This window comes from Cyprinodon tularosa, unplaced genomic scaffold (genome assembly GCF_016077235.1).
Source record: "Cyprinodon tularosa strain WSP-4 unplaced genomic scaffold, ASM1607723v1 ctg542, whole genome shotgun sequence".
NCBI lineage: Eukaryota > Metazoa > Chordata > Actinopteri > Cyprinodontiformes > Cyprinodontidae > Cyprinodon > Cyprinodon tularosa.
The window spans coordinates 245,083-259,025 of NW_024039277.1; the positions used below are offsets into that span (position 1 = coordinate 245,083).

The 13,943-nt window shown below is 39.1% G+C and overlaps 1 protein-coding gene across 1 annotated transcript in view; it reads right to left on the reverse strand.

Annotated features, from left to right (window-relative positions):
• Positions 1 to 1,802: 1,802 nt before the first annotated feature.
• Positions 1,803 to 13,943, reverse strand: part of ncf4 (neutrophil cytosolic factor 4) — a 51,223-nt gene continuing 39,082 nt past the window's right edge. Inside the window, exons 8-10 of the mRNA XM_038304802.1 lie at positions 11,963 to 12,114; positions 7,943 to 8,008; positions 1,803 to 2,148 (exon numbers count right to left, since the gene is read on the reverse strand). Of these exons, the coding sequence (XP_038160730.1) occupies positions 1,941 to 2,148; positions 7,943 to 8,008; positions 11,963 to 12,114 (426 nt within the window). The 3' untranslated portion in view covers positions 1,803 to 1,940. The remainder of the gene's footprint in view (positions 2,149 to 7,942; positions 8,009 to 11,962; positions 12,115 to 13,943) is intronic.

A 13,943-nucleotide genomic window follows, 5' to 3' on the forward strand; every position in this document is an offset into this window, starting at 1 on the left:
GGTGCACAGTATTTATACTTTAAAACACTTTACAGTGCAGAACTTTCTTTTATTATTTTTTTAACTCTTCACTATTATATTATTCTTGTACATTTCTCTACGGTTGAAATTTGTGTGACATTTTTTTTCTATAATCTTTTTGCTGCTACAAACAGCAGCTAATGCTTGAGGAAACATATAAAATACGGTAAGTAAAGTATGCAGATACGAAACTGAAGCTCCTTCTCAAACTTTTCGGATGGGGGGTATTTCCTCTTTTGGGTAGAACATGAAAACCCTAGTAAACGAAACAGATCACTTCCCTGAATTGTTTTCCAGTGATCCTTCTCCAAATTAAAATAAACTTTCGGCTGTGCCAAGAGTTAAAACTCATTTGCAAAATCCACCACATCCATATGGTGTAACACTAGGCTTCAGAGAACCCAATATTCTAGCCAAACAGTGTTAACTTTAAAAAGTTGCAAAAATAGAGAGAATCCTGGTGCAGACAGGTAATATCCAGTGAGAAAGAGAAGGGAAATTATGCAGAAAGCAGGCTGCACACAGCAGTAGATCAGCGGCAGGACAGACTGGAGGATGGATCATTTAATGCGACCCAACTACACCGATCTGTGTTCGGCAAATTGTTGATAATTGTTTTAAAAGATAATTAATCCATATTAGGATATTGAAGCGCTGCAGTGCTTTTTCATTTTAGATGAGTCGTTTCAGTCTGTCCGTCTGCAACGTTACGACCATGTTCAAGCGGCAGACTTTGAAACAGCTGTTTGGATGGTGAAGTTACTGAGCCAGACATTACTTGACATTACTAACAAGCTCCTGGAACCATTCCTGCCGCTGCAGCAACAAGTTTACCTCAGCTGACCATTAGCTGACAGTTAGCTTAACATAAGCCACGCCAACATGTTCATTTAGAGACTGCAAAAACTCCTCTGTGGGGAAAGTCAACATGGTCAGTTTATATGCAAAGAACTGTGGCCAGATCATGTGGCAGCTGATGTTTGAAAAAAAACAAAAACTTGTCACTTTCTAGTATTTGGTTACTAGAGTTCTGCTTTTTGCAATGACAGTATCAGCACACGGGTACATATTTGGCTAAAGATTTACTGAATCGGATAAGTTCAAATCGGAAACCATCAATAATATTATGAATTAAATTGTTGTTAAATTAATCATTGCCCCTCTAGTAGAGCAGGTTCATAAGGCAGAGCGACAATCTAAAATGTCCAGAATCAGAGAGAGACAAGGAGGTGTACAAGAGAGAAAAAAGCCAAACAGAGAACTCCAAAAAAACATCATTGGGTTTGGAAACAAGCAAAGCAAAAACACAGGACACCTACTCTCTAAATGGCTTTTAGCAATCTGTTCCTAACTGGCTGGGAGAGTCTGGTATATATGCAGCACAACAGGTGCAGGGAAGGAATTTGAGCGAGGGTGTGCTGAAAGTGGTTTGTAGTTGGATGAGATGGAGGTGATTGCTGCAGAACAAGATGAGCATAAGAATGCAGCAAGTCAGCTCAAACACAACAGAACAGAAGCAGGATGCAACAGTGATTAACATATAAAGTTTATTCTACTGATTTATGGTATTATAATGCTGGGAAAACCTTGGGCCCTACATTAATATAGAGAGTGTGATACACTTTCTGAAGCATTACTAAAAGAGCCAAGTGAGCATTTTATGAACCCATCAGACACACCAGACCTAATTTTACTTGGTTTCATGTTTAATTGTCTAAGTCGCAAAGTAATGTTCCATACAATCTATTGATTTACAACGTTAAAAGAAATACGAGTATGACAATGTTTTTTTTAATATTTTATTTTGCTAAAAGAAATGAGAAGACCATTTTACCTAAACGAATTAGGAATAAATGTAAAATAACCAAGTATTAATTTCTCTACTTCATTTTGTCTTGATCCATGTCGAAATATTTTTCTCAGGGTTCAGAACCATAAACTGAGAGGTCAGATGCCATGGTCACATGCAGTTCCCATGGAAACTGATTAACAGGTCTTTTGACTCTGTGCTGCAGGCTTCTGCCTTCCCTGATCATCAACTGGACGTCCTCGTCATCGAGAAGACGTATGAGGTCGCCCTCTGGGTCACGGTAATTCAGGGCGATGTCATCCACCTTGAACACATTCCTAAAAGAGAAATAAGAGCAGATTTTTAAATTAAACCAAAATTAAACTAATGTTTTAATGATCACCATGTTTTATATATTCAATAAGACAGACTGCAGGATTAATTAATAATGGTTTCAAGACTAAAGAAATGTTTTCTCAGAAAAATTATTATTAACTGGATTCATTTTCATTCACATCCTAATTGCATGAACTCAATATTTTTTTAGGTTTTTGACAGATAAATCAAAACTTAATTGACTTAATTTTTAAACTGCTACCCCTGCAACATGATCACAAGTTATGGCTTTAGAACTTTCGGTTAAAATGCAAAGTGGACCTCTGCTCTCCACATGTCTGGGCATTTAAACATACAGTAATTGCAGTAAATAAACAAAGTTTTAGTGACACTTTTTCATAAAGTATAGAGTAACCTCATATTATATAACCACCAATAGTTTTAATAATGAAAATAAAAAGCATTTATTTTCAACATTAACCAGGGCAAATAAGGCATGTCATGTCATAGAATAGAGGCCTATGTTATTTCAAAGTATACAAAGACACGGCGTAGATGAGAGCAAAGTTAAAATACCAGAGCAGTGCAGACTGTAGGGAAACGTAATGATGAAATTAAAAGTTGAAGACTTTAAAGACAGGTGTAATGGCACTACTGTATACAAAAATTTATTTGGCATTCCTGCTGTAGATGAAAAATACCGCAAGTAAACTAATCGGACGTGAAAAAAAGTAAGGAACTAAACTAAAAATTCAAACAGGTCCTCTTTAGTATGAGTATTGGCATCCATGTTTTTTGTGTTGTTTAACTTCCAGGTTCAATAAAAAGGAAAACCAATGTTTTAATTAATTAAGTATTATTACACAGTTATGAAATCATTGACCATCCACTGCTGCGACATCATTTGCCAGAGGGTGCTGGAAATTCAAAAAACTCAATACAACTGTCTAGCGTGGATAGTAGCCTGCTCATGGTGGGACCCACCTCTCTTGCCCTGTGACTGTTGGAGATACCCCCCTGTGACCTCTGACAAGGGGCAATGTCAAATGGTAAAGGGCCTGTACTTACTGTATACACCGTTTGCACTACATTCAGTCATTTACTCATTCATGCACACAGTGATGGTGGCAAACTACATTGTAGCCACAGCTACCCTGGGGCTCACTGACAAGCAAGGCTCCCTTATAGGCGCCATCGGGCCCTATGACCACGATTAGGAGCCAATGTGGGAGAAGTGTCTTGCCTAAGGACACAATGAAATTGAGAGCTGGGGGTGTGCAGTCAACCTTTCGATTGCAGAGCAAACTCCTGTGTCTGACCCCACTGTCACCCCAATTTTGACAAAGATGACTGTAATATAGCATTAAATATCAAAATTAATAGGATTCTGCCCATATGAATGGATTATTTTATTCTGCATTTCTGGAAAGGAACTGGATCTCTTTGTGTTGTAAGGGGCCTTGATCATTTTTGTCTGGCTGCAGACCTGAACTGTCAGGACCCTTTGTTGCAGACCTGCAAAATGGTGTCTCCTGCACTGACAGGACCTGAAGTTTATTCCTAAAGTTTCATTCAAAGCCTTAGAGAATAGAGTGCAGCACGTGTTTGCTGCCAGATTAGAGTTTTTGACAGTGTCAAACTGAGCATAGGAGCAGTTTAATTTATACAGTAAGCAAAAATCCTCATGGGAAAGCCAACCTCCATTATCGTTTAGAAAATGACCTATTGACCAAATGCTCTTTTCCATCTGGTGATCAAATTACAGTGAGTTATTTCCATGTAGCACATATCTATTATTCAAGATAGGGTTTGGTGGGGAGTAAAATAGTGCGTGTTAATAACTTCCCAGCATAACAACACTCGTTTATGAAAGGAAGCTAGCTTCACAGGGAGTTTAACGACGCTAGCTTTTACTTTAGAAAGGCTTTGAATCAACTTCCAGTTAAAACAGTGCAGGAGACCTCACAGTGCGGCTCTGCAGCCGGCATCCTGACAGTGCAGGAAGAAGTCATTTCTGAAAAGTTAGAAAACAGACATTTCTTGAAAACAGAATAAGAATTTGAAATAATTATGTGATTTACTTTCATTTACTTTTCATTTTTATACCATCCTCTTAAAAAAAATCCTCTCCTTTTTTCCCTCCCAATTCCTCCACCGTAGTTCCCTCCTTGCTCTGATCGGCTCCTCTCTCTCTTGTTAGCAAAGCAGAGCCATATGAGAACCCAAGACCTGAAAGTAATCCATCTGACTCTGGGGCACAATAGCCCTAACATCAACAATAATGAGCAGATGAGCAGTGGAAATTAGTTTATTATAAGAAGGGAGGGGGGGTTCAATTATCACAGAACTAACCTATCTAAATTAGCAATAATGAAAGATTGAAAGAGAGGGTGAATGAAAGGGAAAAGGCGCAAAGCATGAACATGTGTGATGCACATGTGCAGTCTGCGAAGGGGCTACAGAAAAGCTGGAGGAAAAGAAAAGAAAATGTCCCAAAGGATGTAATCTGATTAATTCTGATGATTGGAAAGTGGTTTTGCAGTGTGTAACAAAATCTGCTCTCCTAAGGCTAGGCATGTCAATTAGCAAACTGTTACATATCTTAGATGTGAAACTTCATTGCAACCTTTATGGAAAAGATTGAGGGAATAAATGCTTAAGGGGTCAACGATTGTTAATCAGTAAACAGAACATCTTAGAGAGAACAGCTACAGTGCTTTGCAAATGTAATCCGACCCCTTCCACTGTCTGCTATGTTAGAGTAAAGACTGCAAATATGATGTATTTCAATGGAATTTAGGGCAACACAGTAGCCTAACACTGGATTTTGCATGGTTACAAAGTGAAAACTTTTTCCAATTAAGAAAATGTGAGGTGCATTTTCCATTCCTCTGTGTTAGTATTCTTCAGAAAACCTAACTCATTTCGTGGTATTTCTCTACCATCAATTTCATCATTGTTCTTTCTTTACTGCAAAAATACAATGCGCTAAAGATGAGACGGAAACAAATTGTTGAATAAGTTCTGAAGTAGCAAAAAATTTTTATCATAAGTGAATTCTATTTCCACTGCCGTGTTTTAAATGCAAACATTAGAAATGCACTTCTGCCTTGTCTTTGGATGGCATGTATGATAAATACTTGCCAATGTAATAAGGAATGTACCAGATGCCAACTTGCAACCTATTTCCTAAAATGGAGCCTAGAAGTTGCCCTGCAACAGACCGTCGACCTATCAAGGGTTTTACGCCGCCTCTCACTTTTCTCCCGACTGCTGGAGATAGTCACCGGTCCCACCACGACCCTGACAAAGACTTAGAGGGAGAAAATGGATGGATGGATGGATAATAGATAGATGGAGCTAAGGAGTACTTTTAATGTAGAAGATTCTGCTAAGTCTTACCTGCATATCCAGGCTGGCATGTATTTCGGATCTACTTCTTTCAATTTTTTCATGATTTCCAAGCCTCCTTAATAGTCAGTAGCATCCAAGACCCTCCGGCAGGGGGAACACATCTCCATTCTAATAAATCTGCCAATTCATCATCATCATTTCTTAGCTCTTCTCTCTCCTCTTCTGCCGGGGTCCGAGCGCCTAAAGTACCTATGTCAAAAAACTCTCTAATTCCGTCCTAGTGAATCTCTAAGTTAAAACATAGTCCCATTACTGATCTGTGGTCTTCACTAGTTTGCTACACTCTCTTCCTGTTTTTCCGTAAACGTTTAAAAAACAATCCATTGGACTTGGTTTCCAAGGTTTGAAGACATTTCGCTTCCCCTCCGGGAAGCTTTCTCAATTCAAATGTCTGGATCCGCAGTGAGTTTGAGGCTTTATATAGACCAGGCCTTGTTTAATACAGTGAAGCATAACATCAATCAATGAAATTATGCTTCGCGTTGCCTGGTTAATTTGCTGGAAGCAATCTAATTTGCACTCTTTTCTTTGACATTTTACAAATTTGCACAAAATTTGCATAAGGTAAGGATGAAAACATGGATATTAAGCAGAAGGCCCAGATGTGCTATGCCATCATGGAAAATAGCTATTCAGTGTTGGAATAGTGAGTTCAGGGAGTCAGTTGTCGTCTTTCTTTGAATCTTCTTCCATAAATGAAGAAGATTCACTCTATGAAGTGAAGAAAACAAAGGTCTCAGAAGAGGCAGATATATCCCGAAATGCTTTGTGGATGCTTTGGGAGAGCTCTCCTCGCAAAGTACTGTGGGATTTGCTGTCACAGTGGCTCGCAGTTGCCATAGGCTGTCGCTACCTGTCAGCGGCGACTAATAACAAAGATGGCAAAGGCATGGCGCAGTGGAGGAGGAGTTACATTACCAAAGGAGCAAAAAGCAAGGATCTGTCCGAATGGCCAGTTAACTGAGAATGCTATAAAGTCCACTATATAGTCCCCTCTGTTTGTGGACACAGTATGCTTGTATGAGCCATGAGAACAGCACATTTTAAACAGGGTGTGCACAAAGAGAAATGGGCTCATGCATGCTCTTGCACTCGCATTTTTTTTTTTTAAGTGGAGAGGGCGGGTCTTACTAAAAATCCTCCATCTTTAAATGACAGGTGTGATGTGAAAAGACAATCTCACACTTCTGTTTGTCTCTTATGTTCTTTATCAAACCTCTGAAGCTGGTGCAGAATACCTGTATTTACCCTGAGAACTGCACACAAGGGAACTCTTATCTGCTAATATGGTGACTTTTGAAAGCACCTGGATGAATTTGGTATGGAAACTTTTTTTAAATCAAGATTTGTTTCACCTCTATGTCATAAGGCTGCACTACATTGTTAACATATGGCAATATTTAATAAATATAAATATCTTTTTGGTTGTTCCATGACATTCAATGACATTCCATGAATTCAAAAGATAAATGGTGAACGTGTGTAATTTGAATAACATTTTAGAGTATTTGAAGTTTTAAAAAGCAGAAAGGAAACCATTTTAGTGTAGAGTAAAGGCTGATTTATACTTGGAAACTAGGTTGTCTGCGTAGGTGCTGCGGTTAGGCCCCCTCCGCAGACACTCTGCTGCACCTCTCCCAAATTGCAGGTGACCACAGACAGTGAAGCGGCAAGGAGGCCTCTGATTGGTCAAATCTACATCTGCTCTACATTATGCATATTTCCTGTTTGGTACCTTACCAGCTTGATTTGTTTGTATGACCGCCATTGCGGAAAACGGCTCATGAAGATGGACCAGCTTGAAGAGCGAGGTGCGTTACCACATTGGGACACCTTTTTCCACCTGGATTCCCGCTTTTTTCGCCCTCATGTCCCTCCGTTAGGGAAGAAAGTTGTCCCCACTTCCTCACTGCCTTGGCCATATCTAGACCCACAGCTAGTTCCTGATTGTCCCTCTTCCGTTGTGATGTGGTATACACGGAGTGCAGACCACGCTGCAACAAGCTCACTGCAACACACTGCTGCTAGAGTATAGTCTGCCCTTAAGAGGGAGTTGTCAACAGTTCCCTTTCAAAAGCACACATGGGAAACTGTGCTTTGTTGGTCCCCAATTTTCACTCCTATTTTTTTTTATAAAATAGGCTATTATCACATATCTATAAGGTGTGAAGTGGCACATAATTGTTTTACCCCTGCACAGCTAAATAACTGCTCATTAATGGCACCTATATGCCTGTTTTCTCACATAGGTAAGATGTAACAAAACTAGAACATCAAACCAACTCTTCCAAACATGATATTCTGCTTTCCCCACAAAAAAAGTTGAAGCAGGTAAACTTTAAAGCAGAAGCAGTTAGTAACAGAGGACTGGATAGTGCTTACCTCATGCGGGACAGCAGCTCGTTGTATGTTGGTTGGATGGTGAGGGCCTCTTGTACACACACATCTCTGCATGAATGACAAAGCTTTTATTTAATAAAAGCATATGTCCAAATTTCCGATAAAATTTGCCAATTTAATGGAAAATAAATAGACGGTAACAGCAAAGAATTACCCCTTAAATACCAGAGACAGAAGCAAAACAGCCAACATCCACAGTCAGAACAAGGTCTGTTCTTTTATTTCAGTAGATTTCAAGCATAGAGCTTCCCTGTTGATGGTCCTCACACCTGATGTGATCATTTGTGTTTGCATGGTGTTATCTATAGGTCTAAAAACTCTTGAGATTGACTGAAAAATACCTTGATCTAAATCACCTTCAGTGATTCAGAATAACAAAAACCACAAAATATGGAAGATGATGCTGACTTCAATGCAGCACAGAAAACTGAGTTTTAAACCTCAATGGATAAAAGCTTAAAAATAACGCCTTCTCAAGATAAGTGGTAAATCAAGGTCTAAAATCAATAAAGTTATCTAAAAGCTTACCGTATTTTCACGACCATAAGGCGCACCGGACTAAAAGGCGCACTCTCAGTTATGTGTCCCATTTCTGTATTTAACACACACATAAGGCGCACCGGACTATAGGGCGCGTTTTTTATATACCGGTACAAGTCCTCTACTACCTTTAAATACCTCTAGTGCGTATTTAAAAATACAGCGGGGGCAAAACTGAGTATGACTGTGCTTTATTCATGTATTTATTACAAAGTATTAATCAAACCTGGCAGCTGGCCGTGAGACAGACACATCGCAGATGACACAGCGCTGTGGTCACTCCTAAATTAACTTAAAATCCTGAAACCTGCCGACGGAATATGTTCGCTTTTATTACCGGTATCCTGGTGCCTGCAGCTAAAATTATTTAGATGAAAAACACCTGCCAGCAGCCGCAGTGAACGAAAGGATTTCTCCTGTCGGCGCACCGCTGGTATGTGGGGGTCTGAGCGCCTCCGACAGAAATAGATCATCTGGATGAACTGACTGCAATTATTAAGTTTTCAGGTGGCCTTTCTCACTTAAAAACATATTAAAACTACTTTATTCCCACTGATCACAGCAAATATAGCTGCAAGATTTAGATTATTTAGATGAAAAAACACCTGCCAGCCACCGCGGTGAAGAGGAGGAGACCCGCCCAGAGGCTGCTGTTGAATTAAGTTTTCAGGTAGAAAAATAGAGCGGGAGCAAACCTGAGTATGATTGTGCTTTATTCATGTATTTATTACAAAGTATTAATCAAACTCATCAAAGTCATCATCCTCTGTTATCCTCAGCATTCCTCTGAATAAAACAGCTGCGCTAAATCAGACATGCCAGTTTCCCCTTCTTCGCTGTCAGAGTCACTTTCCGTGCAGCGCAGCTCCTCAGAAATAATGCCGGCTTTTGCGAAAGCTTGAACAACAGAGCCAGCAGACACAGTCCATCTACAATCCATCCGCAAACGGTGGCGTAACTTGCCCGGCGCTGCCTTCCACTTATCCTGAAACTGTGGTCTCAGTCTGTCATCCATCGCTCCCACGCCGCTCGCAGCCTTACTGTGAACGGCCGCTCCACACCGATGTCAAGCGGTTGAAGTTCCTTTGTCAGACCCCCGAGATAACGGCGAGCACAGCGTTCATTTGATTCATCTTTTTTTCACATCGGCTGTGAGATGGGCACGCAGCGATGGTGATGCGTGGAAAAAAGCACCTGGTCTCCTCACATACACCTGCCTTTCATCATCTCCTCATTCATCCAGCCTTTTTCATTTGCGTTAATATCATGTCATCAGAGCACTGTGTCTGTCTGCTGTCAGCTCCCAGATCAGCTTCTCTGATTGGTTGATGCGGCGCGTCGAGCAGCAAAACTTCAATTTTTCCATCTGAGCAGCAGCAGCGCGTTGGCGGTGCGTCAGATGCTTAAACGCTCCCGACGTGCTGCACCAAAACGCGCTGCAGGACCTTTTGCTGCACCTATATGCGCATCAACCATTGACTTTGCATGTAAACTCACTGCTTCTGCTGCACCTGCTGGGTCCGGTTCACACCGATGTCGAGCGGTTAAACAGCGAGCACAGCGTTAATTTGTTTCCCCATGTTTTTCACATCAGCTGTGAGATGGGCAGGCATGGAGTTACATATTAACAGCGATGCTGAGGGGTGGAAAAAAAACACCTGGTCTCCTTACATTCAGCCACTCTATCATCATCTCCTCAATGAGGTGGTCTCAAAAGTCGCAGTTACAACACACATAAGGCGCACCGCACCATAGGGCGCACCGCACATTTTGAGGGAAAAAAAAGACGTTTAAGTGCGCCTTATAGTCGTGAAAATACGGTAAACCTTCTTCAAAATTAGAAGATGGCAAAGCAAAGATGTCATAAGTTAATAAGCTTCTAATAGTTTTCTCTGACTAAAGCTTTGCTACAAAATGTACCATAGCTAGCGAGTCCTGTACCAGTATGGTTTAAAGACCAATCAAAGAGGAAGAAGCACTTTCCCAAAAGTCACATTTAAAGCCAACTATTTTGCCATAGTCGTTACAAAAAACCGAGACAGGGGCCTTAATTGTTCTAACCTTTTACACTTGGGGGGTTTCCTACTAAGACCAATAGTTATATTTGGAAGAAAAAAAGAGGAAACATTATATTGTGGGTGTTGCTACAGAAGAGGATTGGTGCAAATCTTGAAAATGTACCGCATGAGGAAAGAAGATTATGCGGAAACACTGAAGCAACATCCTAACATGCTACCCAGGAAGTGAAAGATTTGGTACAAATAGATATTCATAGCAGAAGGATGATAAGTTGCCACAGAGGGATAGATTTCCTCTTTAGAAATAAAACAGGTAATTTTCCAGAAATATGTACAAAAATAACAAAAAATGTGTTTATATATATATATATATATATATATATATATACATACAGTAGATAGATAGATAGATAGATAGATAGATAGATAGATAGATAGATAGATAGATAGATAGATAGATAGATAGATAGATAGATATGCTTGCTGCAAGACAAATTAACTTTTGCCCTGTTTTTGTAAGCGAGAATGTAGCTGTGTAACTCTGGCCTATTTGCTTGGTTTATCTAGCAATGGCTTATGAAGCTAGAGCTTTTTACCCCCCTGGTCTGGAAGTTTTGTTTAGGTGTAAATATTGTCCTGACAAAGTAATTCGACCAAGACACACTTTTTAGGTGGTCTCTCTCTGCTTCAAAAGTAAGTATAAATACAAACGGGCCTTGTTCTAACCCAAATGCAGAGAGCATATTTTTGTAGTAGTTGTAAAGCTAGTCTCGAAACAATACCAGTTATGCTGTCTATTTCATAGCAGCATAACTGGTCATATCCACAGCTTGCTGGGTGTGCATCTAAGTGAATGTTCTCTGACATGATCTAAAAAAAAAATATGCTGATATTATAACAATGAACAATCTGCTCCAGCCACTCTCTGTGATGTTGGAGTTGAAATAACAGCATAAATATGTATAACAGAGGTGCTTAAAGCAGAACCCCAGTGGTAGTTTTCCTCCATGTCCAGTTGAGAGCTGTTACCTCAGGTTCTGGGCACCTTTTGTCCTTGATGAACTCAGTAGATTTAGCAGTATCTTCCTTCCACTTGAAAACTAATTTGGGCCCTGCTTGCTCCCTTCTCCTGCTCATTGTGGTTTTTTGGTAGGGGTTTAAGATAATATGCAAGTAATAATGCATTATCTCTGCTACAGTAATAGTGAGTTTCAGCCACCCTAAGAAAATATGAATTTAATCTGCTTAATCTAATCTCCTTTTCGCAAATAGAAAGTTTAGTAATGCTTAGTAGAACTGTAAAATAATTTAATGTCAGGCAGTGAGAAAATAGGTTGTATGTCTTTGTACAGATTTTGTGATAGTCTTTATTCAGAAGTAGGTAGTATCAAACACAAAACAAAAAATAAATCCACAAATATGCTGTTTGATTGGATTTACAGACCTGGTTTCAACTCCAGACAGGGTGAGCAGGAAACAGCGGAGGCAGCTGTAAGTGTGGGCCCCACCTTCACTTTCTGAGTCACTTTCCGGGAGTGGTTTAATAATCTTCACAAAGGATTCTGGGAAAATACCTGTTTGATTGTTCACTGTACCCTGAAGAAAATAAGAAAAAGAAGAACAGAGAACAAAGAAATGTTGATGTGATGAGAGGTCTCATAGGAAAGAGTGATGAGGAGCTGATTCAAAGAGAGAAATTGCAAAAAAGCCCAACAGAGGAGCACCCAGAGAGACGTTGTGTGAAATAATTAGACGGCTCATAATGTGCTGCTGATGTTAGAGGGACTCAGCACAGTCATAAAGCATTTTTTACCACACCCATGATATCTAATCATGTTAGTCAGGAAAAAGAAAACAATACGCAAAGGTGCAAATGTTTACTATATTAGGATTAAAATCAACAATACTAGTAATACAGAAAAGCATAATTAAATGTACATCCAATATTCATATTACAAACTGCATTCTGTGTGCCAGGATAAAAACAGCATATTATTATTGTTAAATTAGTTTAAAGAATCACAGTATTTAAAGATGGGTACAAAAACTGTACAAATTGTCCAATAACCTTTTTTACTGCTTTTTTTCCTTTATTATGGAAACGGTGCACTTTATTCTACCATCAGAAATAGAAGCTATATAAGGACTATACAATACATTTATATAAACTGCCCAACATGACAGACCTTTAAAACAAAGAAATACTAATAAAAACCACATGTAAAGATTACAACACATTTGTCTCCTTATAAGCCAGTATAAAGTAATTAGTTTAACATTTTTAAACTGTGTTAGATTGTCTTTGGAGAAGCATAATAGGATTTTTATGATCTTTTTTTAAGATTTCTTCACAGACTCTAGTTTAGGTTTTCTCATCCATGTTCACTCTCACTCTCAGATATTAGCTTTTATCCTTTCTTCATTTCTCCTATTCACTTTGTCTCTGCTTCTGTCACCTCTGATTTTTTAAGTTTTAAGTTTTAAGTTTGCACATTTTGAACACGCAGCATACTCCCTGAGTTTTTTTTTTAGGAACACTTAGATCAACCAAAATGTACTCCAATTATTTTGCTTGCCAAAGTCTGTTCTCCAGATTTGAACAGCTAATTAAAATGTGTGATTTTTTTTAGGGCAGTCTTATAATCTATTTTCTGTCTTCTGATTGCACTTGCTTGGTTTCCAGGATTTTCTCTTTGCTACTGGGAAACAGTTTTTTGTGTACCCAGTGCATACAGATGCATCTCAACAAATATGTAATCATTAAACAAGCTTAATTATTTTAGCAACATTACTAAAAAGTGGGCACTATAAAAAATGAATTCCTGATCATGGGGAAAATTTCTGACTTGACTCTCATCAACTCACTCTGCACAGGAGCTACAGTAACCTACAAAAGGCAATGTCCAAAGAAAGTGGCTGTTCAGAGAGTGCTGCATAGTAAGAATAATGTGTGACCCAGAACACACAGATGAATCCAACACATGACTTTTAGCTAAACCTTTTTAAGCCTCCTCTGCACTCAAAAACAGCGTCCACCTGATCTGAGGAGAAAAGACTCTGGTGACACTTACAGTTGTGTTCGAAATAATAGCAGTGCCTTTAGAAAAATGAGTAAATGTCAAAATTCTTCAAAGAAATTGTACTTTAATGAACACAGATACATTGGGGACACAGTGCATTCTATTCCAAAGCAAAACAATTGCGCAAAGTCATCAAAACTTAAATAATAATAATAATATTTCAAATAAAGTAAGAAATGGCATGTTCAAAAGAATAGCAGTGTTGCCATCTTTCCTTGGAAACTCAAAAATGTACTGTACAAACAAAGAAATTCTTGATAAGTGAACCTAGCTGAGTATCCTAAACTAATATTTTGTTGCAAAACCACGGTTTCTGATGACTGCTTCACATCTGTGGTGCATGGA